The sequence below is a fragment of the Oculina patagonica genome, chromosome 12 (genome assembly GCF_052425735.1).
Source record: "Oculina patagonica isolate OP01 chromosome 12, crgOcupat, whole genome shotgun sequence".
Lineage (NCBI taxonomy): Eukaryota > Metazoa > Cnidaria > Anthozoa > Scleractinia > Oculinidae > Oculina > Oculina patagonica.
Genome location: NC_135769.1, coordinates 16,324,023 through 16,340,963, shown reverse-complemented (window position 1 = coordinate 16,340,963; position 16,941 = coordinate 16,324,023). Strand labels below are relative to the sequence as shown.

At 39.1% G+C, this 16,941-nt stretch overlaps 1 protein-coding gene across 1 annotated transcript; it reads left to right on the top strand.

Moving 5' to 3' along the window:
- Nucleotides 1–1,946: 1,946 nt before the first annotated feature.
- LOC144633933 (axin-1-like) lies at nucleotides 1,947–11,901 on the top strand. The gene is made up of 7 exons (XM_078492863.1): nucleotides 1,947–3,269; nucleotides 6,021–6,179; nucleotides 6,746–6,845; nucleotides 8,187–8,330; nucleotides 8,786–9,441; nucleotides 9,971–10,294; nucleotides 11,539–11,901. Exons 1-7 carry the CDS (start codon nucleotides 2,317–2,319, stop codon nucleotides 11,666–11,668), a joined length of 2,466 nt encoding a protein of 821 aa, XP_078348989.1. The 5' UTR covers nucleotides 1,947–2,316; the 3' UTR covers nucleotides 11,669–11,901.
- The last annotated feature ends 5,040 nt before the right edge of the window (nucleotides 11,902–16,941 follow it).

Genomic DNA, 16,941 nt, shown 5'->3' with positions numbered 1-16,941 from the left:
CTATCGGAAACAGACAAGCCTTTGAGACTGTAAAACTACAAGACGATGCCGCCGCCAAACCAGTGCCATTTTCAATTTTTTTCGATTCACTGAGTAATTGACACTTCGGCAAAGAAAAGCGGCAAGTTCAAACGATTCCAAAATAGGCTCTCGTTATAACGTGCAAAAACGAAGGTGGCTAATTGTGGATTTATAGCTCGAAACTTTTAATAATTCGGAAACAAAAGTCGCTGTTGAAAGTCTATCAGGCGCCGTGGGTAGAGTTAACAATTTTCTTTCGGTTGGTTTCTCAAATGTTTTAACTATACGAACCTTTACATCCGCGCCGCCTGGCGAAATTAAATAGTTGGCGTTGGTAACATTACAGACAGGAAAACTAACACATTTACTTTCTGCCGTAAATTCAGTTTCCTTGGCACGGAATCGCACTATTTTTAGCGGTGGCTAAGACTTTTCTTTATAACAAAGCGCTGGGCACGATACATTTTGACTTCGTTGTATTTTATTTGCTGCGTGACCGGCAAAGCGTATTACAATATCACAAAACACGTCAGGAAAAAATCACTTGGCAATCAAAAATGCCCAGCATGCTCATTTGAAAGTCGTTATTTTAAGACGGGTTTCTTTTACAAATTTTCCAAACAACAACTGTGATCGAAATATCATTTTCTCCGGGCGCATAAATCGAGCTTACGACCTTGCTAAGATGGCGCAAATGTTTGGTTTGCGAAGGGCAAAAAAATCCTATCACCGGTACCCATAGTGTCAAACGTGTAAAAACGCAAGAAAAAGGGATGATAAGAGAACATAACTTTTTCTCATCAAAAGAACCGGTGGTACATGAAAGGCACCGCCAAAGCGCTTGTGTTCCGTGAAATATTAAAATTTGTGTCCCCGCTACTTGAGATAAGTTCTATGACAAAGAGCGGTTTTCAGTTTCTGAAAAGTAAGGCAAGCAAATTCTAAACAGTGTTTGTACACCTCTCCGTTATAATCAACTTTTTACTCGTAAATTACTCCGGCAAACACTCTCTGGCGACACAAAAAGGAACCCGAAAGGACAAATAATTATTGCTGCCAACGTTAAGTTGAAATCTTTCTCGGTCCTTAACTTAATTTCAACTAAGCCGGGTGAAAAAGGACGCCGCTTTCGTTCGCAAGGACGACCATTGCAGAAAAATATTATCCAGTAATACAGCCAATAAAAGTGTTAAGTGAATTGCATGGTCCCGACACTTCATCAAATAAAAAAATTTCATTAGCAGATATTTTGAATAAGAATGCCGGAGATTTCAGAAAGCGGTCGGTAAAATAAATGGCGAGGGGCAGCGAAGCATGTTTACCCTTTCCAGTATGGTTAAGAAGCGATGAAAAGCGGCCTAAAAGAGGCCTCTTGTTCGCTTGGAGCTGTCGCTCCGATGTAGCCATTTTGAAAAGTATGGCATGAATGCTGATTAAAAATTACAAACAAATTTCCCCGCCAACCAAACAATCACCAGAACTCACTTGTCGAATTTGATTGACATTGATATCCTTTTGACTCGCCGCTCTTTGCTTATCCAAGATTGGTAATGAGAGCGTTTAATTCATTTTGTGGTTTAAGACGATTCGCCGCGCTAAATCCTCATTTAGCACGGAACACAATAGCTCTGAGAGAAAATGCGGCCCAATCAGTTATCGAGATGGTCGTAAAAGAGCCGCTTTATTCCCAGATCGGTCCCAAGTCGTTGGGTTTTCAGTACCTCTCATTGCAAAGCAATCAGAGAAGATTCAACCAGCTGCACTTAATTAAAGCCACCGTCAACATGTGTGAAGTTGGCATAAAGCACGTGCTATCACCCGGGGCACCGATCCGCGCCATCTGATTGGTGCGGTGTCTTACGCCGTTGTGACGTTCTCTCCCGAGGGATTGATCGTTTGTGCGCCGCCTTTTGCTAAGCGGCATCGTTTGAAGTAGTTTTGCAAGCCTACCGCACTTGAAACACTTAGACGTAAATGCGTAGCCCTGTCGAACGCTGCGAAGCCTTTCTCGCGCTAGAAACCTTTCAAGATCAATACGCAGACGTGTGGATTGTCGATCGTGTGGCCATTTTTCGTTTGGGATTTTTCAGTGATCGGCTACAAAGCACATTTTGAGCAGTTCATCGGAGCGTCGCAAGTGATATATGTATTTGAATATTTGCTTTGGGGGCTCACCGCGGCGTACTTTTGATCTCTGCGAGGCATTCTCTTAGTAAGATCCGACGAGCGACTGTAAAGCAGGTTGTTAGCTCATCTCGACTGAATGCGGTCCGCAGTTTTCAGCGATTCGTAGCCATGGATTTGGAGCAAACGCTTCCTAAAGGCTCTCGAAAGATTTATTATGGTCATAGAGAATCACAACAGAAATCTACCACACGTGAAATATTACAGGCCGGATCAGCGGCCGACTGCCCCACAACTATGCGACCCCCTCCAACCGGCGAAGATTCGAACGACACTGAGCGCTCCAAAGGAAATTTGCTGGCTTCTATGAAGCCAGATTCGTTCCTTTCGAGTCCTCGGATGACGCCGAGAAGGTTTTCGAAAAAGGAATCGAACGTTATGCGTGGATGTTCAGGACTTGAAACAGAAGAAGAGAAGATTGCGCCGCTGGGATTTGAACCAGAGGGTAGCGCAGCTTCGACTCCACAATGCGAGCGATGGCCTACCAGTATGAGCGATATGCTTATGGACTGTCAAGGATTTAACTCTTTTCATCAGTTTCTACGGCAGGAGAACAATGAAATTCTTCTAGACTTTTGGCGAGCGATCGAGTCATTCAAGCGAATGGCGCCGATTTCACATGAAATGCGGACAACCGCCAAAGCGATTTTCCAGAAGTTTATATTTTCTGGGAGTTGCGATGCTTTGGAAATCAGCGACCCAACGAGAACGAAAATAACGCAGCATGTTAATGATCAGCCTGTGGATTGTGGACTTTTTGAGGAGGCTTTGTCAGAAGTCACGGCGAACATGAAAAATAATCATTACCCGAGGTTTATGAACACAACCCTGTACAAGGAGTGTATTCAGAGCGGCGGCGAGAGTCCAAAAGGGCTCTGTGAACGGTATTCGCACACGGCCAGATTTCACGGGGGATATTTACCTACCCTTCCTGAGGAGAAAGTTTTGGGATTTGACGAGATTGAGGACGATGGAGACCAATTTGAATTTGAACAACATCACAAAAGTGTGAAAGGATTGTCTCTTTGTGGAAAGAGATCGGGTTCCGATGAACACAATGCGCGGTAAGTTACTCGCTCAATTTCTACCATAACAAACCGCTTTTTTGTTCTTGGCGGCCTTACAATTACTTTTTCCGGATTTCTACACTCGAAATATCTCATTGAGTTGCCTGACAGGTCTAGTGTATAGTTATCAGCGGCAATTTACATTCAGTGTTTTCCGAAGGCTATTGGGTGGTTGTTAAGCAATGTTATTGCAATTTAGTTTCTGTTGTTTTCGAACGATAATCTTACCGACTTTGTAGTTAATGAAAGCGGCCGAGTCGAGTGATTTTATTTTCGGTGCCGCGGCAGAGATTAGGGCTAAAATCGTCTAGATCGCTTATAGAAAGGGATATTGCTTCTCTTGTCAAGCATTTGATTTAGTTTTCGAAAAGGCTAAGTTTAGAATTTCGAAGTTTGTCAACTCCTCGCGCAGTTGAACATTTGAATGGTATTTGTGTGTAGTACTCCAGCGCTCCTCTTAATTGAGAACTATTTTTAATTTCCAAGGAATCTTGATCCGTTATTATCGGAAGTGTTATGAACTGCTTAGAATGTGCAGCAGTTTAGCGCATGAATTTTTTTAAGTCTCTCATGGTGGGAGTTTGCACTGCAGAAAATGCGCTCTACGGTGCCTTTTGAAATGTGGAAGTGATAATGTTTAAGTTGTTTGACCCCCAGATAAAATTAGAAGTCGTAAAAACGACTAGAGTAATTGTCATTCTCTTGAATGGAAACTTATTGTGTTTTTGCCGAGTTCAATGCTCTTTTTCGTTCCGGCATGTGATTTGCGCTGCTTGAAATACACGCAAGTGATTTATCAACAAACTTCGGACTACAACTTCGACATACTTTGTTTTGTGTAACAAAATGACGTTTGAAATTCAGGGGAGTCTTTTGATACCCCCAAATGATCCTAAAATCTGTTAAATCTATCAAGTTTTCGAGTAGAACCAAATCATGTTTGAGTGAAAAAACACAGCAGTGAGCGGTTTATAATTGATTCGTAAATCTTTTTGGAAAAGATTTCTCATTCTGCCGGGTAAACATGTAACTTGTGTATTCTGTTATTTGGTTAGAAGTACTTGTAATTTGGAGAGGGTGCGAATTCTTGTCCTGTTGCATCCAGCCGTGCCTAGACACTCGAGAACTAGTATCGGATGAACAGGTCTGATAGGGCGAAGTGATTGCATTTTCTCGTGCAAAACTTCTGTTGTGGTTTTCAAATGGTTTCATTTCTATTCGAGCCAAGGCTCTTGATTGGGTTGCTTGTTTATGAATTCCTGTGTCAACTTGAAAGGGAGGAACGATGAAAGCTCCGCGTATAAATGCTTAGCAATAAATGGCAAATTGAGTCTGTGCAAACACGCATTAGCATTCGCTACCGAGCTGTCAAGGGATAATGGAAAAAATTCACAGAACACATCAACTATGATTTAGTCAAATTGCAGTTGTACAGATTTGTTCAAACTATGCAATAGATTTAGCATGGTTAAAGAGGGCAAGCTACTCAACTTTTCTCATTGGTGAGATTCATTCAGTTGTTGTAAACTGAAGGAGCTGTGTTTTGCCAACATGTTTAGATTTCCTTAAATCAAGAATATTGCTAGTACTGTTTACAAAACCTTGTGTTTTTTTGCACCCTCAAAAAGTTGTTTCTTTCATCAAGATTCACTGAAGCATGACCACTGATCTTAAGAAGGATGTTTTTGTTCTCAAGGGGTCAACAAGCCACCAGATTCTTGATTTGTTTCACTATTGTTTGGCACTCTTTTTGCATTTTCATCCTGTAGTACTTTCGTAAGAGCTGCTCTTTAGAAACTCTAGCAGTCAAATGAGATTTTTTTCAAAGATGGTTTACTTTTGTTTGTAATTTAAAATGCTCATACCATCACTGCTTTCTTGACCCCCACTGAGCTAAATGATCAGGCATTCACATTTTGGTGGAAAAATCAAAGTAATGAATTCACTTTGTTTACTTCGCTTGCTATTGTGATATGCAAAATTTAAAATGTACAATCTTGACTGGTCTTTTCGGGTGATTTAGTTTAATTTTCATTGACTTTTAGGAGCGCATATGTTTTAGCACTTATATATGGGTTATTGCACCCTTGAATTATGATTGGATAGGGAAAGTGCAATCATCAAGAGTGACTCTCTTGATTTACTATCAGTGTGTGATCAGGCATGATATAAATTGGATAGGTTTAATCATAGCTACTTGAGATGTATATTATTTACTTCACTTAGCATAATTTTGTTGGTTTTTTGCAAGTGCTTTTATTAGAACTGTTTTCTGAAGAGTTATAAGTCTGAGCCAATTTTTAAACTGAGAGAAAGTGAGTTCGAAGTGCAACATTCTTTACTGATAAGGGGTAAAAGATTATTGCAATCAAAATCATTAAACGACAGCACTTGACTGAAGTGCTGGTTACCCTGAGCAACTAATACTTGGCTAATTAAAGTATCTGCACATGAACACCCTGGATTTCATATCCAAGATCCTTTAAGTTTTCTTAGAGTGCACTTCCCGCTAGAGCTTAGTTATCTGTTATTATGCCAAATATACACATGTATACTTATATATTGATGTACTTTGTTTTCTGTAGATTTTGTCGGCTGGCCTGTTAAAAGTAGTATCTAATTTTTACATCACACATTAAATGTTAACATAAATATTATTGTGGGATGCAAATATCTCTAGTTTATAAGTGCAGATCATTGTTTGTTTATTTTAAAATGTTATTTATCTGTCTACTCTGCTGATTTCAGGTGTCTATTGCACCACGTTCCAGTGAATGAAATGTTGTCCCCGTACCATTATCCAACGGCGCCAGTGGGATCCAGAATCGAATCAGAGAACCAAAGTCTATCAAGTGATGCTATGACGGAAGACACACTCTCAGTGACTACGGATAGTTGTTTGACTGAGTAAGTTCCTAAGTTATTTTATTGATTAGATATCAAAAGCACTGTATGGTTATCAGTAAAGAAAAAAAAAACGTTAGGACACCAGATTACCTGAGTGTATGTTATGTGTGTTATGGATGTAATGTTTATGTGCTAGTTTTGTTTTCTTTTCACCCTTTAAGATCCAAGAGTGACCGGCATCAAATTTCTCCTCACAATATCAATACTAAATCAAGAGAAGAGGTTATGAGAATCTAAAAAAATGGTCACCTAAGGGGAGTTGCTTTGAACTTTAAGCAAATTCTCCCAACAATGCTACAAGAAAAGTAATAAAATTTCACAACGTATCATTCACTGACTTCATTTTGTAACTCTTGATTGTGTAATCAAGCCTGCAGAAAATGATCACTAATTGCTCGATCTTTCAAACAAATCTCCCATCTAGCACTATAATAAATGTATGAAGACCAGTGTACATAGAGATTTCATATGTGGATCTCAAGACTTTTAAAGGAAAAATCAACTGTATTATTCTGTTTGTTGAGTGATGTTCTCCCCTTAATTCCTTTTATTATTGATTTTTGCAGCGATGCGTCATCTAGATGTAGTGGAAGAAGAAAGTGTTCATCGCGCAACAGGAAGTCGGGCCACCCTGATTGTCTGCCAATGATGCATAATTTCATTCCAGTAAGTAGTGAAATTTTGCCGTATTTTGCAGAACAAAACATTGGTATAATAAAATATACTCCTCACTATTCAAAGTCTTGGTGAGCTTGTTTAGGGAAATTTTTTCAGTCATATTATTTCTGCCAATATGTAATGACTTTGTCAAGATCAAAGCAAACCAATATGATTATTTATATCTTGCTGATTTTTTTGTTTTTGTTTTAAGCAAGAGGGCTAACTAATAAAATATGTTTTTATTGTTCAAGTGTCTACCCTGTGTAGGTACTTATGCTGTCCAGGGTTGGAAATTAGCGCTCGCCCGCTCGCCCAGGCGAGTGTGAAAACTGTCGGGCGAGTACAAATCACGGATCACTCGCCCGGTTTGGCGAGTACGATTTTCATATCCAGAATATAGTATTCAAAATAAGCGAAACTTTTACTTCCCACTTTAAAATAATCTACGCTGTCCACAAGCCGATAGCTTACCAACATTTTGAAATCTCAAACAAAGCTGTGTTCGCCTTCGTAAACAGACAAAAATGGCTTCCGTTTGGTGCATGTTACATGACGGACGTACTTGTACAAAGTAATACCTCTGGTCAAAAATTCACTGATTCATCCACCGAGCCGCGAAATGCAGCAAGATGGCCATTTCTCGCCTCTTTTCCTGTACAATTTCACTTGCAAACAACGAGAATTTGGAAATACGTATCAAATAAAACTGTGTTTCAACTTTTGAAGTAAGTGTGCGCGTGTTTGTATTGTGGAGTAAGGTCTATATTTGGCAATTTTTCACTGAAGAAATAGATTGCAGTCTGTTTTGCGATCGACCACCAAAGTGCACAGTGAGCAGTGATTAAAAATTGAAGTTGTATATTTTATTATTCGTAGGGGGGGGGGGCCTAAATTTTTCTTTTTTAATGGAAGAAGACTGGGCGAGTGAAAATTGATCTGGGCGAGTGCAATTTGAAGGTCACTCGCCCGGATGGCGAGTGCTCCGAAATTTTAGTTTCCAACCCTGTGCTGTCATTAGTCTATTGTCTGTTATCTCATTTTGGATCAAATATTTGCATATCAAAGACAGAGATCCACAAGAGACTTATTTAAATTAATAAAAAAAAGGAAAGCAAATTAGGGAAAAAAAATCCACTAACATTAACAAAATGTTGAGTTGTTAACTCAGCAGGTAATTGACCAGATCAGTAATAAATTCCCCTTGCTGCTTTTCATAGATTGTTTGTAACTCTTTTGGGAGAATTTAGATTTAAGTCAAAGGATTTCATACCTAACTCGTAAATTGCAAAATGTAAATTTGTGTTAAATAAAATGTGATATTGATCATGAATCGTCTTATCCCTACAGCGGACTCAGCGAATTCCCAAGGATGCGAGACACCCAACTAATCCTGAAGAATTTGCAAAAATACTCATTGCGAAGCTTGAGAAGGTCAAGCTTGAGCGAGAACTTAATGAGAGAGAAGCTCACAACCTGTCAGCCCATTCTGAGGTAAGTTACTGACTCAGTCTCTCTATGTCTTCAGTATATAATTAATTTCTGGGTCAGAACAGCCTCATTTCAGTCCTCTCTTGAGCAGTTACATTGGTGATTTAGTTAACATCAAAGTTATCTTTTAAGCTTTTTTTAAGTCAAGTAAACCACTATGGACAACCAACTCTGTTGCTTTATTGTCAGTAGTAAAGTACAAAGCTACTACATCTAATAATAATAATAATAATAATAATATATAGCGCTTTTCAGCTAATCTTCCATAGCGTTTTATGATCATTATGCTAAAAAGGAAACAAAAAACTAAAAATTCCTAACTAAATTAAATCAACAGAGCTCTAAAACATCAATAGCAGTAATAGTACATGTATTACAAAATCTCCCTCTGTAGATCACAGAGGTTATAAATTTGTGATCTGAGAATTTGTCTTATTCTGATCCCATTGACTTTTTAGGCACCAAGAAAATCAATTCTCCAACAAGCCATTGAAGCAAGTAAACAGCTTCCACTCAGCACCATGGCGATGTCAGTTGTTCCTGAGGCCACAGCTCCTTATAGAGAAGCCCCTGTTGCTGCAGTAGAGAGCTGTGGAGCCAGCACTTCTGCCGCACCAGTAGCCCTTGATACATACAATCGACACAATCAGCCAGCGCAGCAAATTCCAAGGCCAAAACCACCAGCTCCTGAGGTGAAAGAAACGGCGGTTGAACCGCAACCAAGTGACCCTGCCAGGGAGGGTAACGTTTGGGAAGTTCGTCCTAGTCGCAAGGATGATGACATTCCTTTCCTAACTGTCAATCATCATCGCATTTTGCAGTGGATGGAAGAAGGCGAGCAGGCTCAACAAAGTCCTTCTAAAGAGTCTAAACACCACCGGCACCATTCGCCTTCAACAAAAACTAGCTCAAGAAGTAGACAGTCGACGGCTGGTTCCATCAGGCAGTCAGAGAAGAGTTCATCTCGACATTTACCAAACCAACCAATTGCTTCAGATCCTCTGATGCCACCACTTCCTGCACCTCATGCGTCCTCTGTTCTGGAAGAAACCAATAGGAGGTTAATTGAATTGAAAGAAAGTGAGAAACGGAGTAAACATCATTCAAAGCAAAGGTAGGCATGTGGCAGCACCAAAATTTAGGCACATTACCAAGTCTCAGGGAGGGGGGGAGAGTGAGGTACCAGTTGTCAAACAATGTTTGGCCTCAGTTTTTTTCCCAATCTTGCTTTGGTTTAACTCTGAATTTTAGCTGTTCAACCTCAAAATTTCTTGACCATGCACATACCTGCCAACCCCAAAAGTACAAAAATCTGGAGATGTCCAGAAATCTTTGCATAGTAAGGATACCAATTAAGAAAATGTATGAATACTCTCCCAAAATCAGACAAGGTGATTTGATGAAAAACTTTGAGACTCCAGGGGAAACCTGGAGAGTTGGCAGGCATGCATGCAATTGGGCATAAGTGATTATTTGTGCTTGAAGTAGGAAATTCAAAATTTTGAATGTGAAAACTCAGTTGAGCAAAGTGTAAATGACTGAGACTGTAGATTGATGTATAAGCTTTTTTGAATTAATAAATATTCAGTTCTTCACAATTTTTCATGTGTGTATTAAAATGAAATGTTTTATTTTTCATCTAGGTCCCATTTACCAGACACAGACACCTCATCATACAGAGAAAAAAACAGCGCTTCATCTTGTTGTTCTACAACTGACTTTTCAAGTTACGGGCATCATAAGGCTGCACCGTCTGTGACAGGGTCGTCATTGATGTCGTCTGTTTCACATTCTGATAAAGACAGTGGGTTCAGTGGATCCACAAAAAGAAAGGGCAGACATGATACAACAACAATAACATACTGGTTATGGGGTGAACCCATTCCTTATCGAACATCACTTCCTGGAAAATGTGTTACACTTGGACAGTTTAAAACTTTGTTACCTCCTAGAAGAGGCAATTACAGGTGAGTTTGATTCTTGTCTGATCATCGTCTGTTTTTAATTTGGAAAAAATACCTGATGGGCTAGAATATAAAGACTGTGACGGAATTAACAAGATAGCCAAGGCTGGGGAAACTGGTGTTTAAGAGTGAAATTTTATGGTGGTTTGCATGTAAAAAAAAATTAAAAGATCTTCTTTTAAAAATTCCTGGTAAACAAAACTGTGCTGTCCATCTTTGTGATCTAGTTACTTTTTTCTAAGAAAACTTTAAAAATCGAACAGAAGGTTTAAGGCGGCATGTTTCTGTGACTAAGTGAGAAACTCAAATGGGCAAAATACTGCAGAAATTTTGCATGCTTATTTCTGGTCTACAGTGAGATCTGTTACTGATACTTTACTAGCACTGTAGAACCACATTAATCTGGCTATAAACAGTTCACCAAAATCAGTTTGCGTTATTTTTACAGTTGAAATGTCACCTGCTTTATTTTTGGTCATGTCACAAGTCACCCAGACCCTCTGTAAGTGTTAGAAAAAACAAAAAAAATTGAATGACGCAGATTCACTCTTTTTGTTTCCAAATGTTATCTAACGACATTTGAAACAAATTTGAGGGAGTTTTAAGCAAATTTTGCTTCAGAAAGTTCTTTTGTCGAAGCGATAAAAGAATTAGATAAACTTAGATAACAAAGACAGAGAATGTCAAGAAATTACCGAAGTTTAAGCAAATTTTGTTTGACCAATTTCGGAATGATAAATTATTGCGCTGAGTCGACAGTAAACAAACCCCACTAAAAGTCACTTTAGATCAGTCATCACTTAAAATGACTAAGGGTATGAATAGACAATGTCAAGATCGAGAAGAGAGGATTTTAAAGTTTGAATACTTACATGTACATATGTTGTGGTTCAATTTTATCCTTTGTACGATTTGTATTTCCCTTTGTTTTATATTCATTACCATATATTACCATGTACCAAAACAAAGGAAAATATCAAATTGTACTAAGAATAAAATTAAACTGCTGCACATACTTGTGTGGGTGACCTGTGGTCAGGAAGTGACTGTTTAGTGGGGTACCTGTCTACTACCCATACATTTACCATCTTGAATTTGTCGTTTTGGAAAGTTTGTCACTCCATACAGGGCTTGCACTTGTTTTTGGCTTGATTTGGTCTCCTGATATGATTTTTTTTTTCTGTAAAAAGAATTTTATGACCTAACATGTGATAGTAAACTCAATCTCTTCTCTTTTCTGTTTATAGATTCTATTTTAAGACGTCGACTGATGACAGAGAATGTGAAGTTGTTTATGAAGAAGTTAAAGATGACAATGTTGTTTTACCGACATACGATGGCAAAGTTGTGGGCAAAGTAGAGAGAGTGGACTCTTAAGTGCTCAGAAATTCTTACCGTTTTTAAAAGAAAAATTGTACTTTTAATACTGAATGTTTTATATTCAGAAATGATTTTTAAATATTATAAAGAATACAGGGTGCGTGACCCTTTGGAGTGCCAGAGAATTGGCGTTGCGTTTGTATATAGACGTTTAATATATTTGTAAATGCTATGTTAATGTTGTATAATTTTATGGTTACCGAGATTAAAATATTATTTTCCATAGAAAATAGCTTGTCAAGTTTGTTTGTTTGGTAACTACTTTCCACAGGAAGAAATGAAATAAATTAGGAATCTACTGGTATAGTTAACCCAATCACTCCCAAGAGAGGCCACAGCTTTCGTTTGAATGATCACACTACATTGAAAGTTACAAACACCTTGTGTAGCATAATAAACAGAAACACCTGAAAGTACTGCTCAATAGCTTCCACATTAATGGATTTCAAATCAAAGTTGGATTCACTTGTTTGAATTGACATACCGGTCGCATGTTATTTCCACCCCAAGAACACAGGTCAAGAAACCCCCCTCTGCAGGCAAATTACTCAAAAGGGCGGTTTTGGGAAGAGAGGTTCACTGGATTGAATTAATTTGGAGGGCCTGGGAAGAGAGGGCTCGCGCAGACGATTCCAATTTGTTCCTGCGTCGACGCAAGAAGGAGCATGAGACTTTTTCACACAGTCCATACAAAAATGGGACCGGAAAAGAAAAAATCCCATTTTTTTCGATTCTCCTTCGCATAAATCTCTCTTCCCAGTATTTCCTCCTAAGTCGCCTAGCCTTGCACCATTCTCGTCCTCAGAGCCGCTTTTCCCTCTAAGCCGGCTGGGCCTGGGGCACAAAAAACAAGCAACTCGTTTTTCGTGACCCAGGCCCCGCCGGCTAAGGGGGACAAGCGGCTCTGAGTACGAGAATGGCCTTGCACAAGAGGTGTTGGGTTCGGATTTTAGCCGTGAATATTTCGGTGCCTGCTATCCTCTATCGCCTAAAAAGGTTGCACCGTTGTGCTGGTTATCCTTAACCCCCCACAGCTGGAAACTGATCCTGAAAGGTGAAGTCTGCATCGAGCCTAGTGGCCCATACAGGTTGGAGCTTATCCCGATTTCCGTAGCATGAAGCGACTAGGAGTATTTCTACTGCCCCTGGATGGGATGCTAGTCCATTGCAGGGTTACCCCCCTTATATACCTGGGTGGAGAGACGCACTATGAGAGTAAAGTGTCTTGCCCAAGAACACAAGACACTGACCGCGGCCAGGGCTCGAACCCAGACCGCTCGATCCGGAGTCCTGCGCGCTAACCATTAGGCCACCGTGCCTCCCATGAAAGAAGAAAGTTTAAGGGCGGGGCTTATTGTTACAAGTCGAAGTTCAGTGTTTATACTCAGAATACAAATATTTACGGTCAATACAATCACTCGCTATTCGGATCTAAACTGCAGATTCTGCACATAGACTGAATGACACGATGAGGGGAGCTTTATTAAAGAGGGGGACAGCCGTTTAATTTAAAATTTTACGCCTGAAAGCTAGGAGCTAATGGACAATTCCTTCTATGAGTAGGGCTTTCCACAAGTTGCTAGAGATTTCCTAAAAAGTTGCTCGTAATTTCTCAAAAAGTTGCTCCAAAAATCCAAAAAAAGTTGCTTCTGATAATAAAAGTTGCTCGAAAGTTGCTCTAAAAAAATCCAAAACGCTGCTTCAAATCAAGATAATTTTTCTAAATATATGCCAAATTCCCTTTGAGGGTAAGATTTCTAAGCAGTTTTTTTGCAATTTTACAGCAAAAGGAGTAACATATTAAGGGGAAAATTTGTTACATACCGTAATGATTCGATTTAGCGCCCTCCTTCAAATAAGCGCCCCCTTCCGAATAAACGCCCCCCTTCGAATGTGTTTTTGTAAATAAGCGCCCCTATTCCAATAAGCGCCCCCATTCTAATTAGCGCCCCCGTTCTTATAAGCACCCCTATTCTAATAAGTGTCCCTATTGTAGATAACTGCCCATACTGAAGTCATTGACGTCAACTAGATAAACTCCTGACCGTTCGCCGTACAGTTCATGTATATTTACTGCTAAAATGAACAATTATTTTAAAAGTAACTGAACTTTCAACAATTTCTAACTGTTACAGTTTCTGTTATTGTTAGATACATTTGGTTGTTTCTCAGGAAATTAAATAAGCGCCCTGTCCCGAATAAGCGCCCTGTCTCAAATAAGCGCCCTCCCTCGAGGTGCCAAAAGTAAATAAGCGCCCCGGGCGCTAAATCGAATCATTACGGTAACAAGGATTTATTAAAAGTTAAAAAGGTCCTCCGATGTTTCTCGAAAATCTTCGGCAAACTTCGAAAATCTTCGGAAACAATAGTACGGCCTCTAAACAATACTCGGATAAACTTCGGAGATCTTCGGTCTGGAAATTCGCTTAAAATGCAACAAGTTGCTCGAGAGGGAAAAAGTTGCTCGAAGGGGAAAAAGTTGCTCGAAATATGAAAAGTTGCCAAAAAGTTTCCGAGCAACATGTGGAAAGCCCTATCTATGAGACGTCCCCGCAGGGAATCAAACCTTGGCAATATTGAATACCTCTACCCAAGAGAGGACGATTCCCTGCAGGCGCGTCTCATAGAGGGAAACAACCATTGTAAGACAAAATAACTTTTGTCAAAGAGAAAGTACACTGTCTATTTCTACATTATCGGTTCATATTTTTACTCTACATACCAGAACCATGTTGTTTCGTCAGTTTACAGGAAAGAAGACGCTGGTGACTGCTGCCTTAATGTTCCAGTCACTTAGTGACAGTGTCAGGGTAAGTAGATTTGCTCGCCACCAATCTGATGCAAGTTACTAACATCAGACGACTCAATAAGCTGAAAAGAAGACTTGTGGAATCCACAGCCTAGATATTTTTGCTCACACCAACGAATGAGAGTGTTACTACACTCGCGTTGCTGTCAGTTAACTGGTACTTTAGCCGCCTAGTTGGAAAGCAAGATGTTAGTGTAACTCTGGAGCCTTGGTCTTCTTTTCACGGCCATTATAACCAGCACGTTGAACAGAACTGTCAGCTGACAAGTGATGCTGTTAATGATGACTGTGATGATAAAACTAACTCCGAGTGAACTTATTTCATTAAAGCACGAATCGTAAGATGTTCCTTATGTATGTCGAGCTAAGGTATCACAGTGATGTATATTTCTGTGTCTGGTTGAGGTACCTCCGGGGGAGCTGGGTATTGGGAAAGATAAATAACCCGCCGTAGCCAAATTGAAAAGCTGACGTTTAAAACGTTGGCTCCAACCAGGGGCAAACACTCGAAACGTCAGCTTTTCAAAATTCGCTACGGCGGTATATTTACCTTTATTAACTACCAGCTGATAATAAAGTAAGTGCTTTACTTGCCCACCGACGCAGCATAACAGTTTCTTACCTAAAGAAAAGCAATCCAAATAAGTTTGTGGTGAAATTATTGGCAGGACTTTAAAAACTGCAAATACCCAATCCATAGTATTAAACTCCCCCAATTTTTTTGGTCAAAAGTTTCCATTTGGTTATTTACTTTCAAACACTTTTGAAGTCTTTGAACTGTCTCCAGTCCAGTGCTCTATGCACAAATCATTCGTACAAAAAACGACCAACGCGAAACCTTCTTGGTTTGATGTATAGTATTTTCTGCCCCATACACTGCCATACATCTGGCACACTTTCTTCTTGTTTGCAAAACACGCGCGGGCGTTGCACGTTGCCCTTTCCTGGGTTTATTTAATATTTAGCAACGATAATTGTCGGTTTTTGATGTACCATCGCAAGTTTTGACAGAGGAGAATGTTCGTAGCGATGCTTTGCAGTACTCTGATAGTTATTTCCAGTTAATCTCCCGCAATTTAAAAATCGTTGATTCATTTCTAATTAACTGATGCTATTTATCTCAAACGCAATTAGAATAATTAACAAATCGAATAAATGTGGAAGATTAACGGGGAAAATCTACCAAAATAACGTGAAACGCCGCTGTGAACATTATTCTCGGCCACCGACAGAGAAAATTAAAGACGAGAATTTCGGTTCGCAAATACAACGCAAAAAAAAAAGAGCAACGTTCGGCTACAGGCGTTAATATGTGTCCGAGATAACCTCAGCTGTTATAGATGTGTATAAAATAAGGCCCTCAAAGAATAATTTTGCTCGCTAAAATATAAATAATTCTGCTTCTTGTGTGATATCTGCTACAAGTTACAAAAACAAGATAGACCACAGTCTTACATGTAAGAAAAATCGAAAACAACTGCGGTGAACAATAAGCATTCGGATGCACAGGTTTTAATTCGAAAAACAAACTGTCTCATTTCTTTCTGTCGCCAGGAGTAAATTAATGGATTGAGGAGAGAGTTTAACATGACAAACGTACGGATCCACGGGCAAAATGCGCAAGTTTGCAACATTTCCACCAAACTGAGGATGATGCCGTTAATGATGATGGTGATGATTAAACTTACTTCCCTCATTCTAAAATAATTTGAAAAATCATCGGTTCTGTTTGAGGTAAAATTTAGCTCGGTAAAGTTACCCAAGTTCTGAAGAAAATCAAAAGCGTTTGAAGTTTATTGACGCCAGGCTTACAATAAAAATATAAAAACCGTTAACACTCATATTAGACTTTGAAAAAGAACGTACAAAAAATAGTTGACAACTTATTCACAAAAATAACTTTTTGGCTCCATCACTGTCCATTTGTTTATTTTTCCTGCAATCGAAGCCGTCTTTTTGATAGTTTTCTGCAGAAATTTGCATATCCAAGATTAATTAAAGTGTTCACGGTTTGCCCTGCTTCACTCTGTAAGTGATGTTTTTTGATTCGGATTACATGTACTGTATTGAAATCTGAAACGATGAAGTGTGCAAATGATTTCGGAATGTATATATTTTCCCATGCAGTGACTATTTTGGCCGATCAGTTTAGAAAGTTCGCTTTTGTTAAAAAGTCTATTTTCCTGTAAGATCATTCACTACGTAAATTTATTTCCAATAAATTACTTTTTTGCTACTTAAAACGTAATTGACAATACTGTATAATGGTTCATTTCCTTCACAATAATTACCATTTCAGGTATTAATAAAAGGGAATTAATAATTTAGAACGGCCATTCAGCTCGACCAAATAATGGAAAAGTAAGAAGATAGTAGGCTAGAAATTAAAAGAAAAAACATTAATAAATATGTAGTCTGACGAACACAAATAAACACAAAATATGATTTTAGGTTTCTTCTT